Source organism: Syzygium oleosum, unplaced genomic scaffold, assembly GCF_021117445.2.
Source record: "Syzygium oleosum isolate NSW1041296 unplaced genomic scaffold, Sole_v2.1 Sole_v2.01, whole genome shotgun sequence".
Lineage (NCBI taxonomy): Eukaryota > Viridiplantae > Streptophyta > Magnoliopsida > Myrtales > Myrtaceae > Syzygium > Syzygium oleosum.
The window spans coordinates 37340412-37357373 of record NW_026607485.1 but is presented as its reverse complement, the minus strand read 5'-3'; the positions used below and the strand labels follow the sequence as shown (position 1 = coordinate 37357373).

Here is a 16962-nt window from a genome sequence, read left to right as displayed (position 1 = left end):
AGGAAGTTTTTTCCATTTAATTTGAGTGAGGTAATTTGAGGAGAGGAGAGGGATTGATCAAGGAAAGAAGGAGTAGGAGCAATTGTAGAGGAGGACGAGATGATCGTAGAACCATCCGAGTCTGCTCCTCTGCTTGCCCCTGTCACGGCAGTCTTTACTATGGTTTTTTCTCAACTTTACAGGTCAGAACAACCATGCTCTGATACCATGTTGAGTTGGTTGAAGGAGAAAAGACTAGCTAAACTGTGTTATTGATTGAATCGCTACTTACAAATTTATAAGCCGTAGAAGCTTATCTCTAGGAACAGAAAAACAATAAGATCCCAAAATACAAGGAACAAAAAATAAATAAGATATTTATCCCTAATGATAAGAAGAATTTTAAAAACAAATCCTAACTGAAATAGGTAAAAAACTAAATTCTAAAAATCTGCTAAGGATCCACAACAATATACAATGACATGCATCGGGCAAGTCGCAATCTATTGAATAGGTTGAGACCTTTTTATGCAAAGGATAGAACAATAGCAAATTCGACTTTGCTGAGATTAGGACAGAAGCCATGGAATTATGGTACCTAAACACAATCGACATTTCTAAATTTTTTTTAGTGAAATAGGGCGGCGTCACTCGTTGGTGCTTCAAATAAAGACATATAAATGAGAAGAGATGGACCCCTTTCCTTCCAAGAAATGCGTCTTTGTTCTCAAGTTAGGGCAAGAACAAGAAAATTGTCCAGACCTGCAATTGCGCCTCACCTTTTGCCAGTGAATTACTGTTGCATGCCAATAGAAGGTCGTAGGGGTGCTAAACCGATCACCCAGATTCATAACTCGGTTTTTACCATTAAAAGTTGACTAGGGGATTACTAGAAATTCATCACAGCCAAAAGGAAATGATGGTGCTCCATGGAAGCAACCTTGCAATATCGCGATATTCTTACAATAAGATGGAGCCACATATCGGCTGTTTATCACCAAGCTTAGCAAGGTACACAAATTTCAGTTCACAAGTATAATATAGACAAAGCCTTTTTCCTTCAATATATTGCCTTCTCAATATCAAGCACACGCTATATTGCCTTCTCAATACCAAGTACAAAGATAAAGATCAATTCAAAGTTAATTCCACTTTCTCAATCAAGCAGACTGATCTCCCCATAAATGCTTCAAAAAGATCTATTCCATGAAGCTTAATGACAAGCTTCTCCTCCTCAGGAGTAAAAGGGCCACGTTTAATGTCTGGACTGAGATTGTTCGTCCACCTTAGCCAGCAACTCAGCAACTCTTGCCGCAATGAGGAAGACCTATCAAGTAGCAATGGCAAAACCATCATGAGTATATGAACTCACAATATCAGCATCTGTAACAAGCCATCTACTGCAAAACTAACAGTCTAATCGTGGAGAAAAGAAACAAAAGAAATTAAAACTTTAACATATTGGACAATGTAAGCTTACTGATGGGTAATGCTCATTGCTTGCGACAAAGAAAATGCGATCGACCTTCTAATCTCGGTCTCAAATCTTTAGGTTGAATAAACGAATGCATACACTCTACTTAACACAAACTATCAATGACTTCATTACTGCCACTAAAACACGATGCACAAAATGACTGCACAAATAGCTTCACTGACAATTTAGAAAGAGCAAACAATGAAGAAAATATCTCGGTTGACATTTGCTGTGATGGAGGGAAGTGAAGTGCAAGGAAACAATGACACAGGCAGAGGAGAAAGAGGATGGGTCAGGAATTAGATGCATTTCATTGCCTCTTACTATTTTTTTCCAATAACACCTCCTTGCTTCTTTAGAATGTTAATAGGAAAAAGAACAGTTTAGTCAGTTTACCCCCTTAATTTTCAGCATATCTATTCCCTTAAACATGCAAATGGCGGCAATACAGAAATCATGACACCATATATAACTGGCAATTTTCAATTTGTATAGAAGTATGCTATTCTCGGTTGAAGAACTTTTTTTCACAATAGCATTGAAATATTTTTATGATATTTATGTTCCCAAATAAAAACATATACTGTTCCTTAACTGCGAATTCACAAGTCCTAACTCACAATTGAACATAACTATTGAGTGGGATAGAAAATAAAGTGAACACAGAAACCATAAAAAGCACCACCAAGCGCAACATGATATCAAAATGCAATTCTTATGTCTCATGTTATGTTTTTCTCTAGACAAGTTAGTCACTACAACACTTGTACACCTCTGCCAGGTCTTGCAGCTAGCGACTAAACTAGGTGATCATCGGTCGAACAACTGCATTCTCACTTCAAGAGCTGACAGAGTCTATGCAAGCATGGAGTTACAAACCCCCTTTCCCATCTTATCACTCAAGCCCTCGCATGAAAGAACTAACGACTTTCTCGCCCGATACAAAACTGTGGTGCACGGCATCTGCAATGATTTATGCCACAGATCTTAAAATGAAATCACTAGCTTCAATGACAGACCGAGACAATTCCATTAACAGCGAACCAAACAGCTTTAGATTAGATTAATGCACCTTCACAATCAAGTTACCACCTACAGAGAGTGAGTGATCATCACCTTCACGATCGAGAAGTCTTCATCGAATCGACGAACCCGCTTCTGAGAAGCCTCTCCACATACTTCCCCAATATGTCCACCTCCAAATTCACCTTCTGCCCAACTCTCTTCATGGGAATGACCATCTTCTGCTGCGTATACGCCACCAGCATGAAATTGAAGCAATCCTCCCCATCGAACACGCCCACCACCATCAAGCTCGTCCCGTTGACGGCAATGAACCACTAGGGCACCACGTACCCCAGCAGCTCCTTCCCCGCCCTCACCTTCACCCACAGCGAGTCGGCCTCTGGCTCCATCGACACGATCTCCCCGGTCCCGTCCACGTGGCCCTGCACACAGTGCCTGCCCATCCGGCTCGTTGGCTGCACCGCCCGCTCCAGGTTCACCATCGACCCAGCCCCGAGCTCGACCAGGGACGTCTTCCGCAGTGTCTCGGGGGACGCAATCGAACGGAGGCCCAGAAGTTGCCAAGGCTGAGAGAGATGGTGCGGCCGTAGGTAGACGTCGCTAGGGTTCCCCAAACTGACGCGAGCATAGACCTTGTGCTCGATCGCCGCGTCGGAAACAGCCAGGAATTTGGTGCGTGAGAAAGAGAGAGAGAGGACTCAGCCAAGGAATCGTAAATCGTAGCCGCCCGATGGGGCTCCGGAGGCGACAACGGAGGCGGAGGCGCAGGCGGAGGGGGAGGGGCTCGGGATCCAGCAGCCGCGACGGGCCAGACGCAGATCTGAACTCGGAGCGACGGCCAGGCTCTTGGGAGAGGCGAAGGCGGAGGCGGTGGAGAAAGAGAGAGAGAGAGAGCGTCTTCTCCCCCACGAGAGCAGGTAAAGAAGGCCTCCAAAATTGAAAAGAGGAGAGAGAAAGTGTTTTAAGCGGGATTTCAACTTTTCGCCCGTCCCTCCAATTTTTCTTTTTTTTTTCCACGTCAAGTGACGCGTGTCACTTTCTTAATGGAACAGATACGCCACGTAGGATAACTACGTGGCAGTATGTTACTACTGAATATTTTCTCGATCGCCAGGGGCACGACTTTACACGTAGAAACGAAATTGCCCTCATGTGAAACCACTTCTGCTTCTACAAATTGCAACCAGCAAAAAAAAAATTTATTGGTGGTGGGGCCACCATTTAGGGTTGAGTGGATCATCCGGCTGTAAGGATACGTTTAGTAATTATTCTGTTTTTAAAAATAATTTCTGTTCAGAAATAATTTTTTTTATTTCATTCTCGAAAATAATTTATAAGCATTTAAAGGCGTTTGGTAACTAACCAAAATTTCTATTCTTGAAAAAAAAAGAACAGAAATGCGTTTGGTAACTGCACAAAATTTCTTTTTATTAATAATATTTTTTTCTTTTTTTTTCTTCTCCTTTCTTGGCCCATGGCCAGGGCCAGTGAGGGCGTCGCGGCCCTCGTCGGCCATAGGCCAAGATGGCCCTCGCCGAAATGCGTTTGGTAACTACACAAAATTTCTTTTTATTAATAATATTTTGAATTTTTTAATATTTCTTTCTTTTTTTTATGCTTTTTTTTCCTCTTCCCCATCCTTGGCCCATGGCTAAGTCGCCGACGCTAGTGACCGACCACAAGCCGTGGCCCGCAAGGGCGTCACGGCCACAAGCGAGGGCCGACGAGGGCGGCTCGCGGCTTGGGTGAAGGTCGCCCATTGACGGCTAACCACAGGGTAGGAAAAATGAAGAAGACCGGCCAAGAAGAAGAAAAAAAAATTTCTTTTCTATTTTTTATTCTTGTTTCCATAATTAAGAATCAACTTTTTTTTTATTCTTGATGCTGTTGTAAAACTGATTCTGGGAACAAATTTGTGTCCGGGAACAAAAAATTTACCAAATCGAATTTCTATTTCTTTTTTTTCCTGAGAACAAAAGAATAGAATCAATCGTTATTTAACAAGTTACCAAATACACCCTAAGTTCCACAGCTAAAATTATGACCTACCCTATCAAGGTCGCTTGCTTATCAATTTTGGAAATCATTAACCGACTTTGTTGACTTTGAGTGATAATGGGATAATACGTGACTGATGAGGATAGATTACGATCACCATCGAGAATTAAAGAATGAACAACTAGCCAATGATAAAAGATCGGGATTGACTAAGTTCACAAAGATGAGCCACCCGTAAAGAATAAGAGATTTTGATATAGGAAAATTCACAACCAAGGCTTAAAGGAATATCAAAGGCTGCTTGGCTCACTGCCAAGGAAGAACCCACATTCCAAAAGTAAAGAAATCGGGGATAGATATTTGCGTCCATGAAGGCAAATCTCATGTAATCTCGAGATTCAAGTCTTGTCTTACATTTGAGAATTCATCTCGTCTGGGCCTAGCGACGGTCATCGGTCCTTAGCGAATTCTCAAATGTAAGAGTTGATTGTCCTTATTTAAAGTTTTATGGCTCAATTGCACTTTCGCGATCAACATATCTCTTAATTTGACTAAAAATTACTTTTGTTTTCGGTTTGAAGAGTTTGAAAAAAAAAAACCGAAATACATAGAAATACAGTTCAAAAATCCAAAGGTCGGCGTTCCGACAAGCATACCTAGGAGGCCGCTGGAGCGTCGCCCGTCGCCACTTCGATCATTGTACATGGACGCAAATGGCAGATTGTCGGAAAAAATGAAGCTTTTGCAGCAATGGCGGTTCACTTCGCAGCTCAGTAAAATCTTTCCAAGCCCGGGGCTTGCTGTTGCTGGGGCATGACCATGTCCGAAGTCCTCGTATCTCGTTCAACCGGTCACAGGGATTGGAGATAGTTTAGCTCTGAAAAAGTTGTGACATAGGCTTGATGCGGAGGACGACGTCTCTCGGACAAACGTGGCCTCTTGTCGTCGGATGGAAGAGCTCGAAGTTGCGATTCTCGACGCTCCGTCGGACAACGACGAGCCGCCCGGACATCGTCGCTGCCAACATCTTGATCACGCAGCACGCGAGGGGTGGCCAGCTGGACGTCGCGCGGCGCCTGTTCGACGAAATGTCTGAGAGAACCGTCGTCTCGTGGAACGCCATTATCGCCGGTTATTCCCAGTGGGGAAGGTATGGGGAAGCTCTTGGTCTTGTCTCGAGCATGCATCACGGCGGTGTGAAGGTCAATGAGACCACTCTTTCTACGGTACTGAGCGCCTGTGCGAATTCTCGCTCGTCATATGATGGGAGGCAAGTCCATTGCCTTGTTTTGAAATCGGGTTTTGAGGATTTCGAGTATGTAGGGAGTGCATTGATGTATTTCTATGCTAATTGCTTTGAGATCGAAAAGGCGAAGCGGGTTTTCAAGGAGTTTCGAGGTAGTAATGACTTGTTATGGAGTGTACTGCTTGCGGGCTATGTGCACTGTGATCATATGGACGATGCCTTGGCTCTGTTCATGGAGATGCCTGACCGAGGCATTGTTGCATGGACAACGTTGATTTCTGGATTTGCAAAGCGGGTCGATGGCTGTGAGAAGGCTCTTGAGTTGTTTCGGTGGCTGAGGGAGACTAATGAGGCGGCACCTAATGAGTTTACTTTCGATTGTGTTTTGAGGACTTGTGGTAGACTGAGAGCTCAGAGTGTAGGTAGAGTTGTACATGGTCTGGTGGTAAAATCAGGTTATGAGTGTGATCAATCTGTTGGCAGTGCAATTATTGAATTTTACTGTGAAAGTGAAGCGATCGATGAAGCAAGGAAGGTTTATGAAAAGATGGCGCAACCAAGTTTAAGCGCTTCGAACTCTCTAATTGGGGGACTGATATTGGCGGGTAGAATTGAAGATGCTGAGCTGATATTCAGCGGGTTAACTATAAACCCAATTTCATGTAACTTAATGATTAAAGGGTATGCTATGAATGATCGAGTTGCGGATTCAAAAAGCTTATTTGAGAAGATGCCTATGAAGACATTAATATCTATAAACACCATGATTTCAGTGTATTGCAGGACAGGTGAAATTGAGAAGGCATTGGAGCTTTTCGAAGAAGTAAAGGGGGAGAGAAACTCGGTCACATGGAACTCAATGATATCTGGTTATATTCAGAACAGTATGCATGAAGAAGCATTCAAATTATACGAGACCATGAGGAGATTAGCCATACATAGAACCAGATCAACTTTCTCTGCTTTGCTGCATGCTTGTTCATCTCTTGGATCTCTTCAACTAGGTCGACAACTTCAAGCACAGTTGCTTAAAGCATCATTTGAGTCGAACATATATGTAGGAACATCACTTATTGACATGTATTCCAGATGTGGGTGCATTGATGATGCTCGAGTATCATTCGCCAGCATATCCTCACCCAATGTTGCTGCTTGGACTGCTCTTATCAATGGATATGCACATCATAGGCTTGGCTCTGAGGCAATCCTTCTCTTTGAGCAGATGTTGCGGCAAGGGGTGAACCCTAATGCAGCTACTTTTGTTGGAATTTTAGCTGCTTGTGGCCATTCTGGTCTGGTTGACAAGGGAATGAATTTTTTCCACATGATGAAAGATTATGGATTAAAACCCAACCTGGAGCATTATGCATGTGTTGTGGATCTTCTTGGTCGATCAGGTTATCTGAAGGAAGCTGAAGAGTTTATAAAAGAGATGCCAATTGAAGCTGATGGGGTCATTTGGGGAGCTCTGCTTAGTTCATGTTGGTTCTCCGGAGATGTGGAAATGGGTGAGAGGGCAGCTGAGAAGATGTTTAGTGTAGATCCTAAAACAGTATCTGCTTTTGTTATTCTTTCCAACATTTATGCATTATCGGGAAGATGGAAGGAGAAGAGGAAGGTGAGGAAGTACTTAAGAGGTTTGGAAGTGAAAAAGGATCCTGGGCGAAGCTGGATTGAACTCAATAGCAAAGTTCATGTATTCTCTGTGGAAGATAGGATACACCCACAATGTAATGTGATTTATTCTACATTGAAGCAGATAACAGCAAATGTCAACTCGTTTGTGAATCTTGGTTTTGCTTAATGACCAACTCATAAGAGTCACCAGTGGATACTCTGTGACCTTGCATAATAGCTTTCTGAAATGTTTATCCAGTGATGAAGAATGTCACCGGGTAATTGCTGAATCCAACACAAACTGGCTATGCTTAAATTTCGATTGTAAGCTTCTCTCTTCTTAGGCCACATGTCTTATTGCAGCATTTAACCTAGAACACCCACTGCAGCATGCTAAGCTGGACAGAGTTCTCCTTGAATATAGCAGCTATTCTGTTAAGCCAGTATAATCCATTCAAGAAACACTTATTAGAATCATTTCGCAGGATAGTCAAATATTGCTTCTAGTTGGAATTCTTTAAAAGTGCCATTACAGAGTGAACCAGTTACATTTGCATAAAGTGATGGAAAAAAGAAAATGTGCTGCCAGAAGTATGTGACTCATTTGCTATTGCCGCCACCCCCCCCTCAAAAAAAAAAAAACAAAGAATCCATCCCTTTTCACCAGCTTCCGTACACTTTTTGGCTGCTCTTTAGTTTTACTTGCTCCTTTCCATTTTATTTCTTCATTTTTTTGAGCAGTTAGTCTTTTATAATATCAGTTATTGCTCTTAGATGGTTTATGGACTTAATGGTAGTTGCTTACATGATGGCAGGAGGCTCACCAGCAGCTTGTAAGGGAAAAGATGTCCATTTTCGCACCCCATCCTAAAAAATATTTTGACCTTTCTTTGTTTCTGTTCCACAAAGCAAATTAGCTGAGTGCTGCAACAAAAGAGGTATTTTTTTTTCTACTTGTTCTCTGTGTGCCTTTTTGGTGTCAATTGTTGCAAAATCACTTCAATCTGGTGAGACTTACTCCCTCATTAGTTTTTTGGGGCAGAATTTCTACTTTTGTTCTTTTTCTTGTATGCCTTTTCACTGTCCGTTCATCCAGTTGTTTGTGATTAGGGAATTGGCCTAGAAAGATGGTTTTGTGTCCAAGAGCCAAAGCAACTTTATACTGTCTGCCGAGATGCTTTCATTCACTATATGTTTCATCATAAAAACCCCGCTCGAAGGTGTACACAAGCATCACCCTTGCCCCTGCACCTGATATGCCTCCAGATCTATGCAAGAAACTAAACACTGTTTGATCTACGGTGAGAACCATAAGGTGTTCTGTTAGGAGTAGCTCGGGTTTTTACAGTTTAATTTTAATTATGTTGGTTTTTCTCTGTTTTTTATCATGGCTTTCTTTTTTGCATAATTTGTTACTTATCCATTGGATAAGGTCTTCTTGATTTAGGCTCTGCTGTACTGTGCTGGGAATAAACTTCGAATTTCATGAGCCTTTATTTTCTGTCTTCTTATTCTTTTCATTGTCTTGTTGTTTCTTCAGGTTAATAGTTAATGTGAGTTAAGCCTTTTACCTGATTTTTATGTCTGTTGTTTGGTCAAGGTTGTCCAGAAGTAAAAATATACTTATGATAAAAAAAAACACTGTAGAGGAGTCCTATGTTTCTGTTCCAATCTTTTTCTTGATGGACTGAGGCATCATACTTTAATATACTGTAGTGTGCCGCACCCATTCTATGTCATTATCATGGTTCAGTAGCTCTAAATGTAATTTTTCTGCATCGTTACAATTGTTCACATTGATCTTTCCGTCGCCTGTTCATTTGATTTTGAGTCTTTTGCATAGAACCCTTTTCACATTACTGTCACCACGAATTAATCCTTCAAATCTATGAAATGGTCTCCCAAAAGTGTCCGCATATTGTCTGCATATATGAGGAAAAAAAATTGTAAACTTCTAACATGTTTATAGAAACAAAAAAAGCGTCATGTTTCTTTAAAGTGGAGAATCTTGGCTTTGCCACTGTAAGTAGTATGATCTAAACATGTAGTTTGGTTTCTGTTATTGTTTCCCGTCATGTGTGGTTAGAGTATCTTGCTGGAGTGGCTTACATGAAATTTGACGCGAATTCATCTATTGAGATAGGCAGCGTTGGCATCAGAGGGTCAGTATAATGAGAAATCACCTACATCCTCCCCTGCATGCAGAAAGTAAACACAAAACTTGGGTCAGTTGCTATTGTTTTCCCATCCTTTCCATTTTCATTTTTTTTGTAGTTATATGTTGCCGGGAGGCAAAGTCCAATTGCCGTGTGGAACATCCTGGAGTTCAGAAGCTTGCAAAATGTAAATGCTGAGGTCTCCCAAGTCAAAGATCCCATGATAGATAGCATCAAGTGAATTGGGGCTGCTGGTCTGTTTTACTGGTGCCAGTGCAAAAGGTATCATTGTTAAGCTCGTTTTGGCAGTTTTTTCAGGCAAGTATTACGATAAAAGCTCTTTTTAGCTGATTTGTCGATATCATTTATAACTTATCCTTGCAATCAACAAACACCAATTATTTATATCTTGATTTTGTCGAGAAATAATTTAGCTAAGGAAGCTTGCTCTGATGCAGATTCTTAATTGTGGAGAGAAGATTGAGTTGCTGGTACATAAATTGAGAATCTTTGCTCTGAGGTTGGCAAAGTGTAGATTATATGTAAATTTTGGCAACCATGACTGCTGCGAAAAGTTTTTGGACAATTTAGCAAACTTTTGTTTTTTTGGCCTCAACAGAAGTGAACTTGTACCTGCACTGGTCCATCGATCTGTAAAAACTCTAACCATGAGCGTCATTAACTTAAACAAACTTTCAAATTTCTTCTTTTGTTATCTTGGGTAGCTTTTTTGAAGGCTGAAAGACAGTGGATTATATTGCTTTTGTGGGATTAAGGGCTCCCGCACTTAGAATCTTAGATAGCGAGAGTCTTTCCCTAATAATTGGGAATTGGTTTCATATGTTTGAATCAATTTGGTTGCATGGCGTCAACTGGAGTCTTTGAAGTTCTCTGAGCGTCACGTGGCCTCCAATATGGAGGACAACATTTCGCATGGCAGGCTTGCATTTTCCTTCTCTCGCCGTAATACTTGCGGTTTCAATTGCCGTTGTAGTTATGTTTACAATAGTTTGCTTATGCTTGAAAATAGAACTGTTATTTTGGTTGCAGAGGTGTAAAGCACAATAACTTGTTACATCGATCTAGGTTTTAGGGTGCATTCGGCAATCATTATGTTCTCAAAAATAATTTCTGTTCGGAAATGATTCTTTTTTATTCCGTGTCCGGAAACAATTTCTAAGTATTTGAAGGTGTTTAGTAACTGTCCAAAATTTCTATTCTTGAAATAAAAAAAGAACAGAAATGCGTTACCACATAAAATTTCTTTTTATTAATAATATTTTAATAATATTTTGAATTTTTTAATATTTCCTTCTTTTTTATTTTTCTTTTATTTTCCTTTTTATTTTTCTTCTTTCCCTTCCTTGGCCATGGCCAGGTCGCCGGCGCCGACGACTGGCCACAGGCCAGGACCGGCGAGGGCAGCGGCGAGGGTTGCCCACGCCAAATCCGGTGAGGGCCGTGACACCCTCGCCGGCCACATGCCAGAAAGAAGAAGAAAATTTTCTTTTTCATTTCTAATTCTTGTTCCCAGAATCAAAAAATAACTTTTTTTTGCTTCTTGATTTTGTTTCAAAACTGATTTTGGAAATAAATTTTTGCAAATTTGTACCCGGGAACAAAAAATTTACCAAACGGATTTCTGTTCCAAAATTAATTTTGAGAATAAAAGAATAGAAATAGTTACTATTTGGCTGGTTGTCAAACTCGCCTTTAGTCACCTTAAAACCTTTGATCTATGTGCCCTACTCGAAAGTTCATTGGAATGCAATGTACTACCTAGGCTAGCTCTTTGTAAGTTAAGGATCTTGTACGGAAACGGAATGATTAGCCGGCTTTCAAGGGTCGAGATGATTATGCTATGACTACAGCGACAGCCCGGCCAAATGTCGGCAGAGGACGAGAAATATCACTAGGCCTAGGGTCTGTTTGGCAACTTGCCAAATAGTGTTTGATTCTGTTCTTTTGTTCCCAGAATCAGTTTGGGAACAGAAATCCGTTTGTTAAAATTTTTGTGCCCGGGCACAATTTTGCCAAAAATTGATCTCATAATCAGTTTTGGAGTAGAATCAAGAATAAAAAAAAAGTAGCTTCTTGATTCTGGGAACAAAAATGAGAATTAATTTTTTTTCTTCTTTTTCTTGGTTTTTAATGTAGCTTCTAATGTCCGGCGCGAGGGCCACCCTCGCCGTATCTGGCGAGATTAAAATTTTTTAATAAAAAAATGTTATTAATAAAAAATGTTATTAATAAAAAAAATATTTTATCGACCATGAACAAAAAAAAATTATTTTACCAGCCATGGCCAGCGACTAGGCCATGAAAAAAAAATATATTATTAATAAAAAAATTTTATCGGCCATGGCCGGCGACCAGGCCATGGCAAAAAAAAAGGAAAAAAGTATTTTCAATAAAAATATTTTTTTATTAAAAAATTTTAATAAAAAAATATTTTACCGGCTATGGCCGGCGACCAGGTCATGGCCAAAAAAAAATAAAAAAATTATTTTCAATAAAAATATTTTGTATTTCAATAAAAATAAATATTTTTCCGGCCATGGCAAAAAAAAAGAAAAAAATATTATTAATAAAAAAATTTACCGGCCATGGCCAAAAAAAATAAAAATTTATTTTTAATAAAATATTATTAATTAAAAAATATTTTACTGGCCATGACCAAGAAGGAGGAGAAGAAAAAAAGAAAAGAAAGAAATATTAAAATATTAAAATATTATTAATAAAAAGAAATTTTATGCCGTTACCAAACACATTTCTATTCTTTTACTATTTCAGAAATAGAAATTTTGGGCCGTTACCAAACGCCTTTGAATGCTCAGAATCAGTTTCTGGGTACAGAATAAAAAAGAATCATTTCTGACTAGAATCTGATTCTGGGCACAGAATAATTGCCATGCGCAGCCTAGCCAACTATACTTTCTCTGCCCGTCTTTTATGGCATTTTGTTGTCTTTTATGGCATTTTGTTTTCATGGACAGTCGAATTTTTGCAACTATAATTTCGTCCATGAACGATGCATGGTGGGTCCTATTGAAAAACATATGAATTCTCATGCAGTTTTTGCATTGCGACTGGTTCTGTCCCCTTCACCAACCTTACACTAAGTCGATACGATATTATTTTCTTATGACCCATTTTGAACAGAAAAGAATCCCAAAAGCGACCTGCGCACCTTCATGATCCTTCACTCTTTCTGGGAATCAACGAAGATGGAAAAGAAAGATAACCTAATGGATGAGTAAGAAGACAGGAAGCAGATATAAGATCAAAACTTTCTTAATTTTATTCCCCTATTTCTTTTCAACATATGACAGTATACGCATGCGTGCAGATATTTTACAAGATCTAAAACTCAACAAGCCATTGATTAAAAAAAAAAAAACTCAACAAGCCAACTGATCCCTAAATGGAGAAATCTCTTCAAAAATGGGAAGTCTCTTCGATCTCAGCGGCACCCACTGGTTCATCAAGAGATCAAGTCCTTCGATGAAAGCATCTTCTACCCTCTGCGCTGAACCTGTCGGCTGTAATGAGGAAGCTTCCAATGGCTCTAATCCTTGCAATAGCTCCTCAGCCCGGGTTCTTGCCTTTGGGTCATCAGATCCGGGCAGTTCACCTTGCAATACATCTAAAAGAATGGAGCGTGCCTCCATGTTCCTTCCTAGCTTGATCAGGCACAAAGACAAGTTGCATGCCTTGTTGGCATCGGGATCGATTATCTGAGCCTTGCGGTAAACCACTTCGGTCGCCACAAAGTTGCCCTGTTGCATGTATGCCCATCCTAGGTTGCCCTGCATCACCAAATAGTAAAGAAGCTAAGGTCACTATGGCACATTGGAACATGGACATGATAGAATTTTTCATCATGATGTCACCTAAACCCATAAATCAATTCATCTCATGTCAAAACCTACGCGAAAGAATCTACTGAGTTTCCTAGTATGGAATCAGTTCAAGAGAAGCTCACGAGCAGCAAAGGACATTAGACGGAAACATATGAATGACTGCCAGACTATGAAGCTTTCAACAAAGAAACCAGCTCGAATGGCATGAAGGCAACCTCATCAGAATTCAATGGACATGTCACATAGCAATGATCACTTCGATTAATTGTAGGTTTGTGATCAAATTACCAGTATTCTCGAAGTCTCTTGCTTGACAGTGACCTGAAACTTCTTTCCATGTGAACGTGCTGTCTTTGTGGGCTTCTTGTTGAAAACCTCTCCTTGGCATATCATCCACAGTTTCTGCTTCAATAGTGCAATCTGTTCATCCAGTCTACCGCATTTCTGCCAAGTTCATAAAAACACAAGCCAAATTTAACAAGTAGAAATCGGTAGGCAAGTGACATTCCCCCGAAAAGCCAATTCTTTAACAAGCTTTCTAAAAACCACCAGAAGTAGAAGGAGATCCATTTGATAGACTTAGCCAAAAATTCAAGCTGAAGAAACTTCATTTTTCTCTAGGAGAAAACAAAGATATTGTCTGCACATCATTCAACGTTGTCAGGTAAAGCAAGTACTCTAGTCCAGGGCTTCGCACTGACAGTCTCAGAATTTTCTGGGTAAGTTAGACAAAAGATTGGCCATTTAAAGATCACAAGCAACTTACACTATCAGCTAGAACGAATTAAGTCATAGAATACCATTTTGAAGGAAGTGCTCTGCTTACAAAGCTATCGAAACTGTCATTTCGTATTTTTGCAAACTAAACCAGAATAAATTGAATATAATAGTTCTCTTCCATTAAAATCTTGCATGCCTCATCAACATAGACTCGAGACACAACCTTTCCCTAAAGTACAAGCAGATGATCGCTATAATGCAAATCTGCAGTTATGTAAGAATCAAGTTACCTTGTACAAGTCGATGAGTACATTGTCCAGGGACTCTTGAGCTTGTTTGGAGCAAAGATGCCTAAAAGATCTAACTGCTTCAATCGCTTCTTCTGCTCTGTCTTGCTGTTTCATGATAACAGCCATGTCTTTGAGGGCACTATCTACTCTATCCCTTGCATTTATCGCCTTCCAAAACAGACCGATTGCCGCGTCCGGATTTTTCTCCACCAACTGCATTTCACACCGAAATCAATAAGCAACGGGGCACATATTACGGTGAATTAATCGACAGAAATAACATTTCGGACTTGACTAGGGCACAAGAAACACGTTATCGCTGTATAACATATGTAAATCAAGATGAGCCACATAAGGAAACGATCAAGAAACTCAATATTAGATCAACAAGCACACTAACTAAAAGACTATATTCTGCCATGTGAGATTCAATTCTATCTGGATATGCATAACTTTCATGAAATTCAGCCGTCGTAAGTATTTGGGCGGGCAACGGAACACGAAATGATTGCCCCCGAAGTCGCGAATCCAAGCAAACCTAATCCCACCCATCATAAAACATTTCGCAGTTTCAGCCCCAACCCAAGTGACCATCTTGCTTTGCTCAAACAAATACAGCAGCACCCAGTAATAAAGCGCAACAAAACGAAGCCGCGAACGAATGCAAAACACGTCATCACGCGCGCACTCCCGTCCATGCATCATCAACTTCAAGCACCCCAATCCCAGTTCTTACGTCCTAACCAAGATCACCCCATGAGGGATCACCCAAACCGAAAACGCCACAACCCACCAACACAGCAACGACAACGAACCTGGACGTGCTTGGCTCGAACGTAAGGGCTGTCACCGGGAGGCAGCTTGTGAAGAACGTGATATGGAGGAGGAGTTTCTTGCTTCTCACTCTTCCTCTGGCTCATTTCTCTCCCTCCCTCTCTCTTCCTTCCTCGCTTCCTTCGCTGCGCTCACGATTCGGGAACGGCGGCACTGCGCGTGGAGCGACCAACGACGATCACAGATCACAGAGAGAGAGAGAGGAGGGAACGAGCTCGAGATGTTATGGCCATGGAGGAGGAATGCATCCGGACATCATTGCGGCCACGTTCGTCGACGCCGTGTCTGCCAGTCAGCTTCCTCCCGCATCTGGACACGTGGCGGCCTCCCATTCATCCTGCCTTTTTTGGAGTATTTTTTTCTCTTTTTCTACAGATCAGGGGCAATTCGGTAATTCACTTTCCACGGGCCGGCAAAGTGTTGACCCCTCTTGCGGCACGGTGAGAAAAAGAAAAAAACCAGGAGTTTTTATTTCAAGAAATGTCGTGTGAAAGTATCATTTTCTCTAAAATAAGGAAGCACAACAGAGACACACATGATTTTTTGAACTCCATTAAAAAAATTCTACTTTAATTACCGTAGAAACTAAGCTTCGCATGTGAAAAAGAAGTTTACAAAATGATCTGAAAAACGTCAAAATTTGATTTTTAAATATGATTATGGAATTATCTCGTTTCTCTCGTCTAATCAGTTTGTAGTGGGGTGGTACGTCAATATTTTCCTCGATGGCTATATGGTTTTGAAAACTTCATTAAGTACCAACATATTTAACCTGGCCAATTGATGGTATCGATTTTTTTCTTCAGCCACCTCTTGAGTAAATGAATTTTTTTTTGTAATTAACTAATTATTTTTCTTAAAGCTTTTTTCTTGATTCATACTCATAAATATAAATGATAAAGCATATCTAAGGAACATTCACCCTTCAAATAATGTTGCGCAATATAGTCGGGCAATCCACCACAGGCGCGAGTTAATAGATAAATAAATAGAAAAATATAAGAAAGAAACATAGAAGGATCAGCGTGGATCGGTTTGAGTGTCGATACACACTCCATGGAGAGAGCAGCGGCAATGAATCTAAATAAGGAGATTACGAGTTTCAATTTGTGTCTCTCTCAATCATGAACCCTAATTACACCTAATTAATCCTCATTCGACATCCCACGCAAATTCTCGTGATGTTTTCTCATCAAAACTAGGAGAGAACCCTAAAAACACTCTCAAGAGGCTCTGGTGTGCAATCCTCATTCGGGCTTCTATCCTTGCTCGAATCTTGGCCAAAACTTGAGACATACTCAATAATCTCGACCATTGCTCAAGTTTGCAGCCAAGGCATGGTCTTGATTCGCCCTTTGTATTGCCGCTTAATTAATATCGCTGCTCTCCCAAATCCCTCCACCAGATGCTCAAAAGACACACAAATTTGTAATTGCAACAATGAAGTTAATTACAATATATGAAGTTAGTATTTCCAATGTAATTCGAATATTATTATTCATGGATTCACACGATCGCTATTTTGCTTTTATCAAGATAACAATCCATCTACCTTTTGTTTCGTAACCCTTGAACCGAGCCTATGTTACGTTCCTTACAAAGTCTCTTTAAATTAGGGCACTTGAATTAACGTAGAGTTTCAAATGTTTACAAGCATCGCTTGAAGAAGTGCAAGCAAGACTATTTCTTTCTCATTTTGTAGGGTTGTTGACATGTAAACCTGAAGATGATTGCAGAGTATTTCTTTCATAGCCTT

General features: G+C 40.4%; 2 protein-coding genes, 1 long non-coding RNA gene and 1 pseudogene across 13 annotated transcripts; 1 reads left to right on the top strand and 3 right to left on the bottom strand.

The window, feature by feature from the left end:
• Positions 1-875: 875 nt before the first annotated feature.
• LOC115667908 (uncharacterized) lies at positions 876-2115 on the bottom strand. Its single transcript, XR_004004110.2, has 2 exons — positions 1460-2115; positions 876-1306 (listed from the first exon to the last, which is right to left on the bottom strand). It is a non-coding gene; the product is annotated as an uncharacterized LOC115667908 (long non-coding RNA).
• Positions 2116-2255: 140 nt separating this feature from the next.
• Positions 2256-5185, bottom strand: LOC115669424 (riboflavin synthase-like; annotated as a pseudogene).
• Positions 5116-10270, top strand: LOC115682907 (pentatricopeptide repeat-containing protein At3g57430, chloroplastic-like). Of its 11 annotated transcripts, XM_056321409.1 has the most exons (5): positions 5116-7621; positions 8159-8281; positions 9487-9551; positions 9618-9781; positions 9958-10270. In XM_056321409.1, the coding sequence occupies exon 1, from the start codon at positions 5383-5385 to the stop codon at positions 7528-7530; it is 2148 nt and encodes a 715-aa protein (XP_056177384.1). In that variant the 5' UTR covers positions 5116-5382; the 3' UTR covers positions 7531-7621; positions 8159-8281; positions 9487-9551; positions 9618-9781; positions 9958-10270. The 11 variants fall into 11 exon arrangements, with proteins under 11 accessions (XP_056177384.1, XP_056177378.1, XP_056177383.1 ...); XM_056321403.1 differs by having other exon boundaries at positions 8162-8281; positions 9487-9781; XM_056321408.1 differs by lacking the exon at positions 9487-9551.
• A 2507-nt stretch (positions 10271-12777) lies between these two features.
• On the bottom strand, positions 12778-15407 carry LOC115683188 (protein SULFUR DEFICIENCY-INDUCED 2-like). Its single transcript, XM_056309910.1, has 4 exons — positions 15188-15407; positions 14373-14585; positions 13651-13806; positions 12778-13308 (listed from the first exon to the last, which is right to left on the bottom strand). Exons 1-4 carry the CDS (start codon positions 15290-15292, stop codon positions 12901-12903), a joined length of 882 nt encoding a protein of 293 aa, XP_056165885.1. The 5' UTR covers positions 15293-15407; the 3' UTR covers positions 12778-12900.
• Positions 15408-16962: the final 1555 nt, after the last annotated feature.

Excerpts from the sequence above, each read along its gene's own strand:
- LOC115682907 (XM_056321403.1), top strand. The coding sequence starts at position 5,383 with ATGCGGAGGACGACGTCTCTCGGACAAACGTGGCCTCTTGTCGTCGGA.
- LOC115683188 (XM_056309910.1), bottom strand. The coding sequence starts at position 15,292 with ATGAGCCAGAGGAAGAGTGAGAAGCAAGAAACTCCTCCTCCATATCAC. Across the intron at positions 14,586-15,187 it reads TTCGAGCCAAGCACGTCCAG|TTGGTGGAGAAAAATCCGGA; the intron begins GTTCGTTGTCGT and ends TGTGAAATGCAG. Across the intron at positions 13,309-13,650 it reads AAGAGACTTCGAGAATACTG|GGCAACCTAGGATGGGCATA; the intron begins GTAATTTGATCA and ends TTGGTGATGCAG.